Genomic DNA, 15,125 nt, shown 5'->3' with positions numbered 1-15,125 from the left:
CACGTCTAAATCGATTTAGCGAAATTCCACGTGCGTTTTTCTCGGAAACTATTTACCTTATGCAAAAAATGAGCGTATATATGGTTTTAGCTAGCACCTAATCCTATATTTACATTTTTAAATTATGCCTAAATGCTATGATGGAGCAAATCCATTTTTCAAAATCGGCTTAGCTTGTGCCATGGAAAGGTAGCCTATGTTTAGTAGATAAAAGATCTAGCAGATCAAGCTGCGAGGAAACACGCACTCTCAAAACCTCGCATCTTTTGAGGCATAAGGACGTGTTTTCTAAACGATGGCAACCAGTAGAAATAAACCAGTGGTCTAATACCAAGCCAATTTCGTAGAAGGAAGTGGTGATATCCCCTCTGCGTTGTACGAAGTACCACATCATTTCTGACAGATGAAACTGCGTCTTTAGCTTTTTCCTCCTGCGCTGCTGACGCTCTGAGCTCGGATATTGCGTCGGTCGACAGCTTGTTACCATGTCGCAGAACTTTGGTAACTCCCTGCAGAGAGTTGGTAACTCCCTGCGGAGAGTTGGTAACTCCCCGGGCCAACGCTTGACGCCGCCAATCACCCTCCACCTGGCTGGTCAAACACCGCCGCGCGCCGGCCGAGGCGCAGCGGCCGGCTACCGCTACGGCGCTGAGCGTCGTAATATCGCTCCCATGCCGCGGAGGAAGTACCGGGGTCTCTCTCTGTGATCGCCGGGATATTTCCATGTCTTCGAGTGTCGCTTTGTCGTTCCACGGATCTAAGTGTCATCACATTGCTCCATGTGTCGTGCCATTGCTCCATGTGCCGTCCTCGTGGCTTAATGTGTCTGCCAACAGTCCTAAGACCCCCTGTGCCGCCGTGGCGTCCTGCCTTCCCACGCCTCTTGTCGCGCAGCGGGGCCGTCCCTCCCCAGTCCCCATGTCACCCCCATCCCCCCTTCCTCAACCCTTACCAAGCCGAGCCTGCTCCTTGTCACCTAGCCGAGCCGTGCTAGTGTCGTTCCGCATTGCTCACAACCAACGGTGCGGCCGAGTGTCTCTCGTGAACTCCGCGCCCGGTGATTCGGGGTCGCCGTCTCGCCGAGGTTCCATCGAGTGTATGATAAATCGTCTACCGGGGCGGCCCATTGCCACGCCTGCCCTGTTGGCTCACAGACGGTGTGAACGTTTAAATGACATGCAGTCAGTGCGTCTGTAACCGCAATAAACAAACAAATGTCGTAAGTGATGCAGCGCTGTTGATATAAGGGCAAAGCTGTAATGGAAAACATTATTTGGCGCGCACAAGGCGACCGTCGCTGCAACTAGAACGGGTCGGCAGCTCTGGTACTGCACAGGGACAGTCAGGAGTGACCCCATAGATGATAGATGGCCAAATGCGAGATACTTAAACTTCATGCAATACAAAGGTGCAGCGCGTTCTACTGATGATCTTTTGGTGCGTGTATCTCTTCCGTCGCGGTGCTCGTCGTTCTTAGTATTTAGTGAAATCCCTTAAACATCCCGTGAGGGAATCCGTGTGAGATCCTGTTGGGTCTGTGATTACAGCGCCGCCAACGACCCCCGCACCAGCCATGCTGCGGTGCTGCGGTCCCCCTCCCCCCCCCCCCTCCCGCCCGTCCCGCCGCTCCTGGGCTACCCTTCCCCCGTCCCGCCGTGCTGGGCGGCCCTCCCTCCATTTCTGTCTGCAGTGTTGTCTAGTCCGCGTCGGCCGGTCCTTGTTGGGCGGTCGTCGGCCCGCGGCAGGGAAGTCCCTGTGGTCGCCGGTCGCAGCCGCGCACGCTACAAAATAGACACATTTTCCTGGTGGAGGGCGGCCGGTTCGGCGCTGGCGGCGCTCGGTGACAATGGCGACGCTCTGGTGGCGCACAGATACAGCCGTGAGGCTTATTGCACAGCTTAGAGACAATCGTTATAAATGTGGAGACGCTCTTCAGCGACAGTCGCCATAGTATAGAACAGAGACAGTCGCAATGCAATGGTATGTAGCAAACGGCGGTGGCCGTGGAACCTATGATACACTTTCGGTTGTCTTGTTCTAGCCCTTTCGTCTCTGAGACGGTCATGCCGCGATGTTACCTTCGCATAATTAGCTGTTGGCATAGGCAGTAGATTTGTATGGTAAATACTTCATTTATTCATTACATTTAGATATATTTATACAGTCACGTGCGATAAGCGCATACAAATGATGATTATTTCAAACCCATTCTGATCAATGCAGTTTCCATGGGGTAATTACCATTGGCATAATTATATTATGCTCGGCTTGTGCCATTCACACCAGCCAGCATGTTCATTATGGTGCCGGTGATGGTGCTTCCGCCGGGAGCGGGGGATGCACAGTGGCGGCGGAATAGGGGGTGCAGGGGGTGCAGCTGCACCCCCATCGAAAAACATGGGGGTGCAAACATATCTTTTTGCACCCCCAAAATCCGTACAAGGGGCCCGTCGCACCATCCAATACATTTTCTCCTGAAAACCAGTGATCGGGAAACGAACATTGATGTGGAATCATCCGGGATGTCCAATTAATTATGGTCAGGCTTAATTAATTATGGTCCTCATGCACGTCTTTGGGGCCCCCACACCGGCTAGAAGTGTCCCGAGCCGCGTTTGGTACTTCACGCGGCATCTGAGGGCCCCCACGACGGCCTCAGAGGGCCCTTTTATGACGATCTCTGAGGGCTCCCACCTGAGGGCTTTGACCCCTGGGGCCCTACAACGGCCACTAAGGGCCCTCATGACGACCGCTGAGGGTCTCACAGAGACTCCAGGGCCCCAAGGAGACTCCAGGGGCCACGCTGGCCTCTGAGGGCCCCTATGACGGCCTCTGAGGGCCCTTACGATGATCTCTGAGGGCTCTCACGAAGAACTCTGTCCCCTGGGGCCCTATATCGACCACTAAGGGCCCTCATGACGACCGCTGAGGGTCCCACAGGACTCCAGGGGCCCCACTGGCCTCTGAGGGCCTCTACGACGGTCTCTGAGGGCCCTCGTGACGGCCCTAGACCCAATTCAAGTCTGAGGGCCCATTTGGCTTCAGACGGCCCAGCGACGGCCTCTGAGGGCCCCAACACAACCAGGCTGCAGGGGCTATGCTGGCATCTGAGGGCTCTGCAACGGTCTATTGAGGACCCTAACAATGATGGCCTCTAGCGGTCTTACCAAGGCCTCTGAGAGCCCTGCAAAGATATCTGAGGGCCCATGAAGACCCTCATTTTGGCCAAGGACCCTCATGACGACCTCTGATGATCCTCTCGAAGGCTTCTAAGGACCCTCACAACAACTTCTGAGGACTCCAGGACGGTCCCTGAGGGGCTAAGGGCCCTGACGACGACCTCTCTGGGCCCTCACGATGGTCTCTAAGACCCAACGCAAGCTCTAAAGGCCCACACTGGCGTCTGAGGGCCCCACGACGGCCTCTGAGGGCCTCGACGCAGGCAGGCTCCAGGGGCCATGCTTACCTCTGAGGGCCCTCTTGACGGCTTCTAGGGCCTAACGAAGGCTTCAAGGGCCAACGCTGGCCTCTGAAGAACCCTACGACGGCCTCGGAGGGTCTCAACTCAACGCAGGCAGGTGCCAGGAGACATGCTGGCCTCTGAGGGCCTCGCAGAGTTCAGATTCAGAGGATCCAACGACCTTTGTGGACCTTACGAAATACGAAGGTCTCCGAGAGCTCACGCAGGCTCCTGGAATTCCACACTGATTCTCAGGCCCCATGTCGGCTTGTTGAGGCACTTTATCTGCTCTTGGTGCCCCGTCGCCGGCCTCTGAGAGTCTCAATGTCGGATCTTATGGGGCCATGGGCCCTACACCGGCTTTTATGGCCCCTACATCGACTCTTGGGACTCATGACCTATGAAATGTGGGTCTAAAGCGGCTTCTAAGAATCCCCATGCTGGTTCTAGTACTTAGTAGCCGCCAGCCGAATATTAGAGCTCACACGCGAGCTCCTGGGACCCCGTGAATACCCCAGGGGTCTACCTGCCTCTAAGACCCCACACATACTTTTGGGGCTCAAACGCTTGCCCCTGAAGGCCCCACTGAGACCCCTTTCCTCTTTTCAGTCCTCCATACCGGCTCTTTAGGCTAAACATCGGTTCCTGTGGCCTCCAATGCCATCCCGGCTTTTGAGGGCCTCCATACAGGCTTTTTTGGGGTCCGATGCCGGTTTCTGAGAGCCCTCAAAAGACTTTCGAGCCTATACTGCCTTCTGAAACCTGTCAGCAACTTTCAAGGGACCGACCCTGATCGGAGGGCTCATTCCATGTAGGTCTCTGGAGGAGTCACTATGTGGTCGGTTTCCAAGGGGCTTCTAAAACATCTTCTTGGAACGGTCTCGTGGGGCCCTCAATCGTCCATTGCGGATCCAGAAAAGTTGTTTGAGACGCTGCGGGTGGTGGCTATACTAAAAGATTAGCCTATAAAAAAACTAGCTGCATTTGCTTCCTTATGCTTTCATTATTTGAGACAGGTAGGTACCTACACTGCAATTTCAAATCTTTTACAGAACTTGTGTGTATGGGGATAGTTTTCCAAAATCTTCGTTTTTCATAAATCAATAAAAATCACTCAAAAAAACTGAAGGGGGGCCCAAAACTTCCAGAGGGGCCCCTTGAGAAAACTTTGCACCCCCATCCAAAATTACCTTCCGCCGCCACTGGGGATGCACCCGGGACGACTGCCGGCCACAAATAATACGGTGGTCGGGAATGTGTGGAACGAATAGAGCCCGGGGACGAGTTTGCTCACCTCCAAAAATAGGATGGTCACGGGTGTACCACAGCTATTTGCAGCCTCCACCAACTTTGCTGCCTTGCAAAGGGGAATTTTACATGATTGTCGTTCGCGTGGCTCCACTGACCTATATGGGAAGGGGTGACCCCGATCTGCCGTCCTGTTCCACTTGCCGAGTTATAGAGTGGGTGGCCTGGCGGCCCGCTCAACTGACCGATTGATGGGGGTGGCGCGACTTACCAGTCCGGGCCAGGCCATGCGCGCAACACCAGTGTTCCATTTTTCAGACTTTTTGGTGGCAAATCACACCTAACGGGGAAAATATTTTCATCCCTAAAATATGAATGACCGACTTCACTTCATCTCTGAAAAAAGTTTCATGTATTCCCAACAGCCAGTTTACATGTCACTTGACAGTTGATGCACCCACATCCTTTTGTTTCACACCCTGTGGCCTGTCAAGATCGTGACATGTAATCCTGGTTTATCAGTTGGCATAAAATGGCATTTACACCATTTTGCAAAAATACTTCAGTTATTTACTTCCTTTTTCTCATCCTAGGATTTTTTTTCTTCTTCATCGGTACACCCAACCAATATCCAATTTTAGAACACTGCGCAACACTGTTAGTCCTCTCAGTGAGTGAGGGGGGGGGGGGTCGCTGCAGACGGCCGCAGCACGTGACGTGTGTACATTAACGGCGGGGGGGGGGTGCGACTGGGATTACCGTCTGTAAGCCGCGGCGCCGGGCCAGCCCGCGGCTCGTCGGCCCTGGTCCAGTTTTCCAGATCATCTCCATGACTTGTCTGGCGGAAGGATCTCTCCTCTCAGTTTGGGCTATGCCGAGAGCAGGCCACCCGCGAGAGGTAAATTCCGCATAGCTGAGTAGTCCGACCTGGAAATAACGCTGGTCAAGGCTGTCGGCATGTTTCCATATGAACCGGCCTGAAGTGGAAAGGTACGGGACCTCGGCCAAGGACCGGCGAGATGGCGCTCTAATCCTGAATTTTAAACGACGTCTGGAAACTCCCTTGTTGAGGACGCTGAACGACACGCGATTGCCTGTGTTGCGCTAGCATCTCCTTCAGTTCCGGGTGTAATTCGCAATATCAGTTATCTGGACACTGGTTCGGGAACATAACAGTGTGTTCTCTCATCGTTGCTTGCAGTGAGAATGTAAATAAACGTCGCCAAGGTGTGGGCGCTTGCAGCTTACGTATTTATTTCGTCTGACCGCGTTCACGTTGCGCTGCATTATTGCAGAGTCAACAGCAGCGAATTGAACAGCTGCACGTCGCTTCTAATTTATCGTTGCTCCAACTCGGGACAGGGAAACATTGAACGGGAGCAACTTTTCATTTTCGTAACAAGAGAAAAATGTATCACATGCCAGGGACGGTGGCAGCTATCAGGAGAATCGTCGACGGCCTTTTTTCTGCCGTGCCTGCTGCACTTTACCGCGAGTCGTTAGTGAGTTTCGTTTGGTGTCGTTTTCACAAGTCGCGTGGCACGAAAGTTTGCTGGTGGATTTCGTGATGTTTACCCACTACTGTGCAATGTGTAGTAGCAGGTGGAGAGAAAAGTTACATCTTCACTGATAAAGATGTTTGAATTCAGTAAGGTGGTGTATGAGTTGCTAATTTTTAGCACCAACCAACTTCCATCATTGATAATGTTTTCCTTTGTCAGTGCGTTGACAGAAATTAACAAGCGACCATCAGTTTTGTCGGTTTTCCAGTGCCCAATGGCAGTGCACGGGATATGATGAAGATTCAGTGGCCCATACCGGTGAATGTCTGAGGCATTCGTTTACTATTCGGAGCAACGAATCAGACAGCGGTTCGAGAGGTGCCCCTAAACCCCAACACACACACACACATACACTGCACTGGTGAGAGACGGGCTAGGGCCACGACTCTCCCTGTTCGCGTCTGAAAGTTTCGGTGGGCATGGCATGTTGCCGGTATCGGTGCGCGATGGTCGCGTTCGATGTTAGGCGTTAGCTGATGCACGTTCAATGTCAGCCGATTTCGGTGACCTGGGTGCTGAGCTGTGTCCTTTGATGTGATCGTCCCCCACCCTAACGTCGTGGGGCGCGATTAGGGCTCAGTCTTAGCGTAGCACGCGCACCTAGCGAAGGTATAGCCCGTCGTCATTTACTCCTCCGCTGCCCCTACAGCGCGGTGGGACTACCCTGACGCGCTACGCCTCTGTGCCTGAGATCTTCAGACAAAGCCCCGACGGCCCGGGGCTCACCGCAATGCGCACCTCTCCCTCCTGGCTCATTCCCCGTTTTCCAGTGGTAACGACGCAGCCGGGGATTGTTCGACTGCGTGTTGGGCCAATGGGACCAAAGTGGGACGTGGGTTAACGACTCTTACAAATCCCGGAGTCCCTGCAAGCGTGGAGCTGTGTCGGGAGTCACCAGGCTAGGGAACGGTGGCATGAGTCGTCGATGAGCAACGCCTTGGTACGCCAGTGACGCAAATATTGCATGGACTGCGCAGTGCCCATAGACTATTGCATAAACGATAAACATGTCAAGTCAGGCCACACTTGTGTGTCAGTTGGTGACCCACCTGAATACATCGCATCTGCGTATCGGCGTCGAGTTGATTCATTATCATGAGTCGGGTATCGCTGATGTAGTTCAGAGCGTGAGCGTCCGGCCAGCTCCGTGAAGATGCCGGATGTCTAGTCACCCCGCCTCTGCCTGGGGGTCCCCTCGGTCCTATCGAGCTGCTGCCGGGATCACGGAGCCTCTCCGGGAGGGGAGCGTGGGCGGGGACGCTGGACAGACCCGCGGCCAGTGCCCTGATCCCGGATCCCCCCGTCCGGAGACGCGCCGTAAGAAGCGGATGTTGTGAACGAACATGGTATTTCTCTGTAGGTCCAGATTATGCGTCATTCGGTGCTTCCCAAGGCAACATGTCGTGATTATGTAACGGAGGTATTGTACTGTTCTAGTGTGTTCTAATTCGTCCGGAGCCCGGGCGCCAAGGTGGGAAGCCCGGGTCATTTGGTCCGTCAAAACTGGACACTGGGGTCGTGCCTGTGCCCTGGTGGAGCGCTGGTCAGTGGTCACGTTTGAATAGATATGCTTGAGATACGATGCAAATAAATATCAGAAAATCGCCTTGCCCTAGCAATGATCGTTTTTCTTTAGGGAGGGGAACCACACAGCTAAATTTTACTGTCACTATCGACCATATTCAGCCAGACAAGACACGAGTGTGCTGTAACGCCTTAGCGCTGATTTTTTTTCTATGTCTGTTCTGGTATGGTAAGCATATGGAAATACGATGGCTATCGCCGTGAGCACTAGGCTCACGATATGCTTTCGTGTTGACCAACACGGCAATCGCAATGAACTGAACCCATGTCCTGACCTGGCCTACATTGCTGTGACTTGCCTCATGGGCTGACTCGGCCTCACCCATTGAACCGTCATCTGACAGTAATTTTTGCGTTATCTGGCTCGAACTCATGACTTGGCCCGACGTGACCTCACATCTGACCCGCATGCCCCTACGACTCGTGACCTGACCCCATAACCGAATTGTTGTCGCCAGGTGCGCTGTATGGAGGATTACGGAGAGTTTGAGACCGAGGATGGCGACGTCATGCTGCTGAAGAAGAACTCGATACACTTTCTGCCTCGCTCCCAGTGCCAGCACCTGGTGCGGCAGGGCGTTCTCCAGCACCTGGTCCACTGACCGGCCTGCGCCAGGGATAACTAGTGAAGCGCCTGGCTCACTGACATGGCCTGTCTGATGGGTACTTGAACATCTGGTTCACTGATAGGCCCGCGTATTCTCTGCTCGTCTCTGCTTGATGGGGCTAGTGTCTGCTACATGAGGATGGCTAACAACGCAAAGGGCTATTGAATGGCTCAGAGGTGATTAGAGCTTCACAGACTGTGAGGGCTTCCGTCATGTGGGCGAACCTCACAATCTCGCCACAGGAAAGGTTATACTGTGCACACTAAGCGGTGGGTGGCGTGACTGATAGTGGGCCCTTCACACTAAGCTCGCGCCCTTCTCGTGCAGAGACCTGTGCGTGACCTCATCCAGTGACGTCGCAGCCCGGATCTGAGGTCGCCGATTGGCTGACAGAGTGGTTGACGTCACCCTGTGATGTCAGACGTGTGTGCCGGATGTAGTGATGTCATCATGTTGTGGGCCTGCCATCGATGGTTTAGCGAAATGGGAGTGGAGAGGGATGATTTCACGCAAATGCGGGGCATATTGCTTGTGTACTGCGTGGGAGGATAAGACATTGTTCATGAAGAGGGAGCGTTCCATGCGACATACCGGATGGTGGATCTTTCCCGTGCTTTCGCTAAGCTCATGTGTCATTGTATCATCGTCACCTCACCGTCTCAATAAAAGGTCATCAGATTTTCGTTCTTTGATATGATTCATCTTCTAAAAGCTCTCCTACTTAACTAAAGTCTCCAAGTACAAAGGTGCCGCGAAAGACCTCACGTAGCTTCACCGCTGGATCCACTGAGGAAGTGACGGTGGCCCCAGTGTAGGTAGGGGTACCACCGGTCGACCTTGAGGCGGGCTGACCATCGCGCGGTCGATGCCCTCTCGGAAGGGCGGCCGGCGCGGCGGGGCGCTGGCCCGGTGCTTGGAAATATGGGCGGGTGGACTCGACGGCCGGCAACATATCGCTAAGACACACCCGAGATTGAAGACCTGACAGTCGCTATCCTTTATCATTCGGCCTATTCAGTCTCCACCACTCCGCTTTTTCGGTAACGTAAGATCGTTCTTTACGCAGCTATGGAACTGCGGAGTCTTGGCGGCCTTGAGCTTCAGCTACCTACGGTACCAATCGTACCAATAATCCCCAAGTTGGGAGGACCCCAGCGTCCTCCAGCGAGATCACTATTCAAGGTCTTGTAGCAGCGGCACATCGTCTCGGCTGCTAGTCGTGCCGGCGACTCACTGCTTATCTGGCGGCTTCCTGTCCGCTCAAGACTGATGTGACTCCGGACCAGTTTATGCCGGCTGTGAATGGTACGGGACAAGCCTGCCTCTGGATTTGCTGGGGTTTGAACGGGTAGATCACACATTTTACGCTGTGCATGAATGGACCCAGCATGGTGATGATTTGTGTGGAGTTAATGTGATTGTAATATATTGCACGTGTTCATCAACTCTTCAACTTAGTAGCGTATGAATAAGGATAGGTTGAATCGGCTAATCGAATGTAGTTTCCAATGGCTTCGACATGTTCAAAAGTCTTCACCTTGACGCTGTCAGCGACGTCAGCGTTTCATGGACATTGGGCAATGATCTTCATGAGTGCACCATCATTGTCTAATTGCCGTAAAATGGCTTTCATTGCCCCATACTTCTTTGAATACGAATGCACAATTAATGCTTTGCTTTGACAATGCGCATTGCTTTTGCATGGATCGGCAGGCAGCATGCGGATTGGGTCATTCGGCATTGTTTGCATTGCTGTTGAGCTTACTCTCATCAGCTGTGATCGCGTGCTATTTATAGACGGTCAGCGACTTCTAAGATAGGCTATCCTATGCGGATGCTGACCGTGATTTTCCGTTTCCAGAACGCTTCCATTTCTGGGAAACTGCGCACTTTTTAAAAACGAGCTCATCTTTGGGACTTTTCGGCACGGAATTTTGGTGCGTACTGCGTAGCAGAAAATTCGGGAACGCTTATGCAACATTGAACAAGCTTATATAACAAACACGCACGGAGACGTTAATGTTTAGGAGATCGGTTTCCATCTGCGGTTAGGATCGCAGCGGTTGATCTATCGGCCGTAACATCTCACTCTGACTCACAAGTCTCCGTTACTGCAATAACATGGATGCGTGGGACATGTGATCACTAAAACTCCCTAGCTTGACATGGAATCCGCTGCAGGGTTGTCCTCGCACAGTGGGCCCTAACTAGCAGACCGTAACTATTGCCCAAAGCGGCGTAGCGCCGTGGTATGTCCCTGGGTGCCGTCCTATATTGCACCAATTGACTGTCGAGCACTCGTCCCGAGCCTCATTTCCCTCTCTGTCGTGTTACATAAGCTGGGGACAGCGGCGGCGCTGCGCAGTATCTATCGGCCGGTGGGTAATCCCCCCGGCACCGGGTGGCCCTGACAGGAACCGTGCCGGGCGCACCGCAACGGTACAGCGACGGCGGCGAGCGCCGCGCAACAGGCCCGGTGGCAACGGCACGGCCGCCGCCCCTTCCGTGTCTTACACCTCGGCCGCACAGCCGCCCTCCTCCCTCCACCGTGGACGCTGGCTCACAAGTTAACCTCGCAGCTCGGGCCCATCGCCTCCTTTTCTTCTGTCATTAGCGGAAGTTCTCCTTTACCAACCCCTGTCGCCCTCAGCCGCTCATGGCTGATGGCAAGGTCAAGGGGCACGAGGAAGGGAACTGTGATCTGAGTCCACGTGGTACTGGGACTATCCAGGTGTGCAGGACGACCGACGAGAGCACCTGAATGTTTCGGGTGCCGGTTGAGGTGAATGAGGATTTCTGACACCTCGACCTGACCATCTATCACCCGATGCCATGTCGATGATGAGGTTGACCTTTCGTTCGCATTATGAATTGGGATTAAAAAAAAACTGTCAACGGCCGCAACATGAGCTGGTTGGAGGTTACATAAGAAGTGTAGGACTATTGCGGGATCCGGGATCTCTGGCTGACTTACTGGAATTAGTTTGGTTTCAATTTCATTTATTGATAGGACGTTTATGTATAGGGGAAGGTGGGGTAAGACGGCCCAGCGGGGCAAGACGGACCACCAGCCCTCCCGGCTGAACCGCTACTGGTATCTACTGCTTTATGCACTCACTATGTTTGTTTTCCTTCGTAACAATGGCCACCTTGAGCTCATGCTGCTAGGATGCATAGCTTTTGAGTTATTGAGAAAAATGTTGTTTTTCGTCAAACCGATCTAATATAAGAGGTCTGCGGGTGATTCAATTACGGCGCCTTTCTTGCATGATTAGTTTCTATTTTGCACTTAACTGTGAAGAACAAAGTTATTAACTTAGTTATAGTCTTACTTTAGGAAAGGCAAGGTTTTGCAATGTTGGGCTATTTGACATATACGTCATGATAATGACAGAATTTAGATTTGGGGCAGGACGGACCACTGTGGTCCATCTTACCCTGTGGTGGTCCATTGTACCCCGCATATGGAAAGTTCTTTTCCAAAACATTGACACAAGTTTAAGTAAGCTAATTTTTCATGAAACAGTCTTTGTTGCATGTGAGCCATGCATGCAAGTGCTCAGTTAGCATGCATTCATGCCAAAAGACAATCAACACACATGTTCCCAGCTTTTAGCTGCACTTCCATCACACATGAGTAAAGAATAAACGCTCATTTTGTTATTTTACCATTCTGGTTACTTTTTCTTACAAGAGTGCAGAGCAGAAGTGTAACACACATGAACGGATAGCAGACACTGCTGGGTGGTCCGTCTTACCCCACGTTTTTTCTTGTCAGTTTTTGACATGTCCCTCTTTAAGAGCATCCACCACCTAGATGTCTTTAATTTGAAATTTAGTCTTTACACATATCAACAGAGGAAGGATTGAGCATTCCGAAGACTATGAATATTATGAATTACGAGAGCAGTGTAGCAAGATATGCGGCCTCAAACCTTAGCTGGTCCGTCTTACCCCACCTTCCCCTAGGTAGGTATTTCGTTGAAAATACTAAAAAAAATAATAAAGATCACATTAACAGGTTAACAACTAACGAACATGAACTTGAAGTGGGTACCCAAGGGACGCAGGACGATGCCGTCCGCAGCCTAAGCGCCTCATTATTGAAACTCTCGAGGCACTTCGATGTTAACCATTAGGTCGATGGCTTATGTAAGGCCTCTTCAGAGAAAGCCATTGCTCGGAATACTTGTACTCTATTCAGCTATCCACTTCGCTCAAACAGAGCATGCTCCAATGTATAGGTGTCAAAAGGACTATCCTGGGCGTCAGTTTGGATGTGCATTGTGCGGCAGCGACCCACTGTCTGTCTGACAATGAAGACATCAGACATTCTATCATAAAAACTGCTGGATGCTGACGCCAGATGTTCCGCAGCCGTGAACGTTAAGTCTTTCGGGGGCAGGAGGATTTTGTTATAGAACTTTACTTCTTTACGTCAATATATGTGCCAATGGAAGAAATAGTGTAGGAATGCTGTCTGAATGCTGTGGCTGTGACGTGTTTATTCTTTGTTCTTACAGAGGGCTAGGTACGAGTCGTGACTCGTGACAGATTCTTCCTATATCAACACTAGACATTGGAATAAAGTGACCGTTAGATGAAATTCCAAAAACTATCACCGCGGAATTTCCATTAATACGCTTAGCAAGAAAAATGTTAGCTAATGATGACAGGCATTTGATATACCTATACCTTATATTAACTCATGAAACGGAAAACCCAACGACTCACAGATCAAGCATCTTGTAAACAAAGAGAATTATGCTAGAATGCCGGCCTTTACATTTTTAGTCTCCTGAGTTTCGAGCTTATCTAAATCAAATTCTGCTGATGCTGTGAAACAGGCATGGAAACCTGCGTTGTCAGTCACGTGCTTCTTTGCAGGGAGAAGACAGTAACGGGATTGGGAAACATTTTCTTTTTTTTTGTGCGCCGGACTGTCTCATCCAGGATTAGAGTTTCACCCATATGGTCAGAGCACCAACATATGGGCTTCCACACAACTGTGTTATCAATGTATCTCCTCCTTGAAGATTGCGATAAGAATCGTCCAAACGGTCCACGCACTAACGCTACCTTTGAGACCAGGCCGAACGCTTACCTGACGCAATGCAGTTTTGTCCCACTCAGTTGACTCTGATGTGGACTTTACACCCATGAATGGAATGACCGGGTGACATCAGTTTCTGGCCGTACGAGCTCACCGTGACAGGCTCGCCAGGCCTCCAGTTGGGCTCCCTCACAATTTTCAAGTGGAGTTATTTTGGGTTACAGACCAAAGTGACCATCCCACTTGAACATTGTTTCGAGTTAAGATAGCCAAATTGGGGGTCCTTGGCTTGCAATTACCGGTTTGGGCACTCACAACATCAAGAAATGCTTTAATTCGGATAGATTTTATTTCAAAGTCTGCCCGTTTTGGATTCTAAGGGGCTAATGCATTTGAATGCCCCCTTAGACTTTGTGACGTTATAACGTCACAAAGTGGGCTATAGCCCAGATCTAACAATTTTTAAATCTTATACTTAAACCTTGTAAAAAGACCTTAATCTCTTGGTTGCTGTGATGGTGTATACCACCTCGCATCTGTCGCACTTTTAAGATGCCAAATTATTGATTCCAAATGACGTCATAGGAACAGCGGAGGCCCAAGAAATAAACAAAAATAAAAGTAATATCTCAAAAACCTATGAATATTTTGGTTGAAATGTTGTAGACATTTATTTTTCGCTCTTTTTGAACCACGGTAAGAACATCACTTGTACGCCAATTCATTTTTTTTTTTTTTTGCTCATATTTCAATTCATTACGCCAATCACCTTTTTTGAAGGTTTGAGGTCCCTTTAACTTCATATTGCGCTGGGCATTTCATAGAGTTATCCAACCGGCCTTCCGCAGTGCGTTGTCCAGCTATAGCTTTCGCCCGCTAATAAGCGATATTAATTCTCACCATCCTCCAAGGTTGGCGATGGGGCACCAGCGCACGATGGAGTGGCTTTCGATCGGGGGAGCGCACGAACTGGCCCTGTCACCAGGCCGCCCGGGCCGGTTCCAGGCCGCCGTTCGACGGACGCAGCCGATGTATACACGGTCCGGGCCTTGTCCGGTGGGCCGGGGATTCCCCGAGCACCGAAAACCGGGCGCGGCCGACCGGCGTCGGCCCGTTTTACCGTGTCGCGCCCGTTACTGACCGCGCCGCCAGTGGACGCCGGGGGACACCGGGGGACTGGACACTGGGCCCTGGACGTCGGTGGATGCCGGTGAACAGGCTGCGGTATCTCTTTGGTACGCCGGGGTACATCGCCGGACCTCTTTGGTACGGCCGGGTACATCGGCGGCCCTCTGAGGGTCGTCAGGCTATCCACGGTCTTGACATCTATTGTCTGTTCCCTGTTGGATACAATCTATTGGTTACGCATTAATGGGCTTCCGAGAGCTCCAGATGAGCCCATGACGTCGGATATTCGCTTCATCGGGTGACCATTGACCACATCGAATCAGGCTCCAACTTCTAGCCACGACTTCAGAGAAGTGGACCGTAGAGCGGACTGGGTATTTAGGGGAACGGACCGTGGTTATAGGAAAACAGACTGGAGACATGTGAGTGAACAGACTGGGGATATTGTTGCAGACCGGGAATATGAGTCAATGGCCTGGGGA

General features: G+C 51.6%; 1 protein-coding gene across 6 annotated transcripts in view; it reads left to right on the top strand.

The window, feature by feature from the left end:
* Window positions 1-9,142, top strand: part of LOC122392884 (DNA replication complex GINS protein PSF1-like) — a 70,439-nt gene extending 61,297 nt beyond the window's left edge. For all 6 annotated transcript variants that reach the window (XM_043388221.1, XM_043388223.1, XM_043388222.1 and 3 more), the window contains one exon: window positions 8,313-9,142. In XM_043388221.1, the coding sequence (XP_043244156.1) occupies window positions 8,313-8,456 (144 nt within the window). In that variant the 3' untranslated portion in view covers window positions 8,457-9,142. The remainder of the gene's footprint in view (window positions 1-8,312) is intronic.
* Window positions 9,143-15,125: the final 5,983 nt, after the last annotated feature.

Source organism: Amphibalanus amphitrite, unplaced genomic scaffold (assembly GCF_019059575.1).
Source record: "Amphibalanus amphitrite isolate SeventyFive unplaced genomic scaffold, NRLGWU_Aamphi_draft 000505F_arrow, whole genome shotgun sequence".
Classification (NCBI taxonomy): domain Eukaryota; kingdom Metazoa; phylum Arthropoda; class Thecostraca; order Balanomorpha; family Balanidae; genus Amphibalanus; species Amphibalanus amphitrite.
The sequence above is the reverse complement of the archived record's forward strand: the minus strand, read 5'-3'. Positions and strand labels throughout refer to the sequence as shown.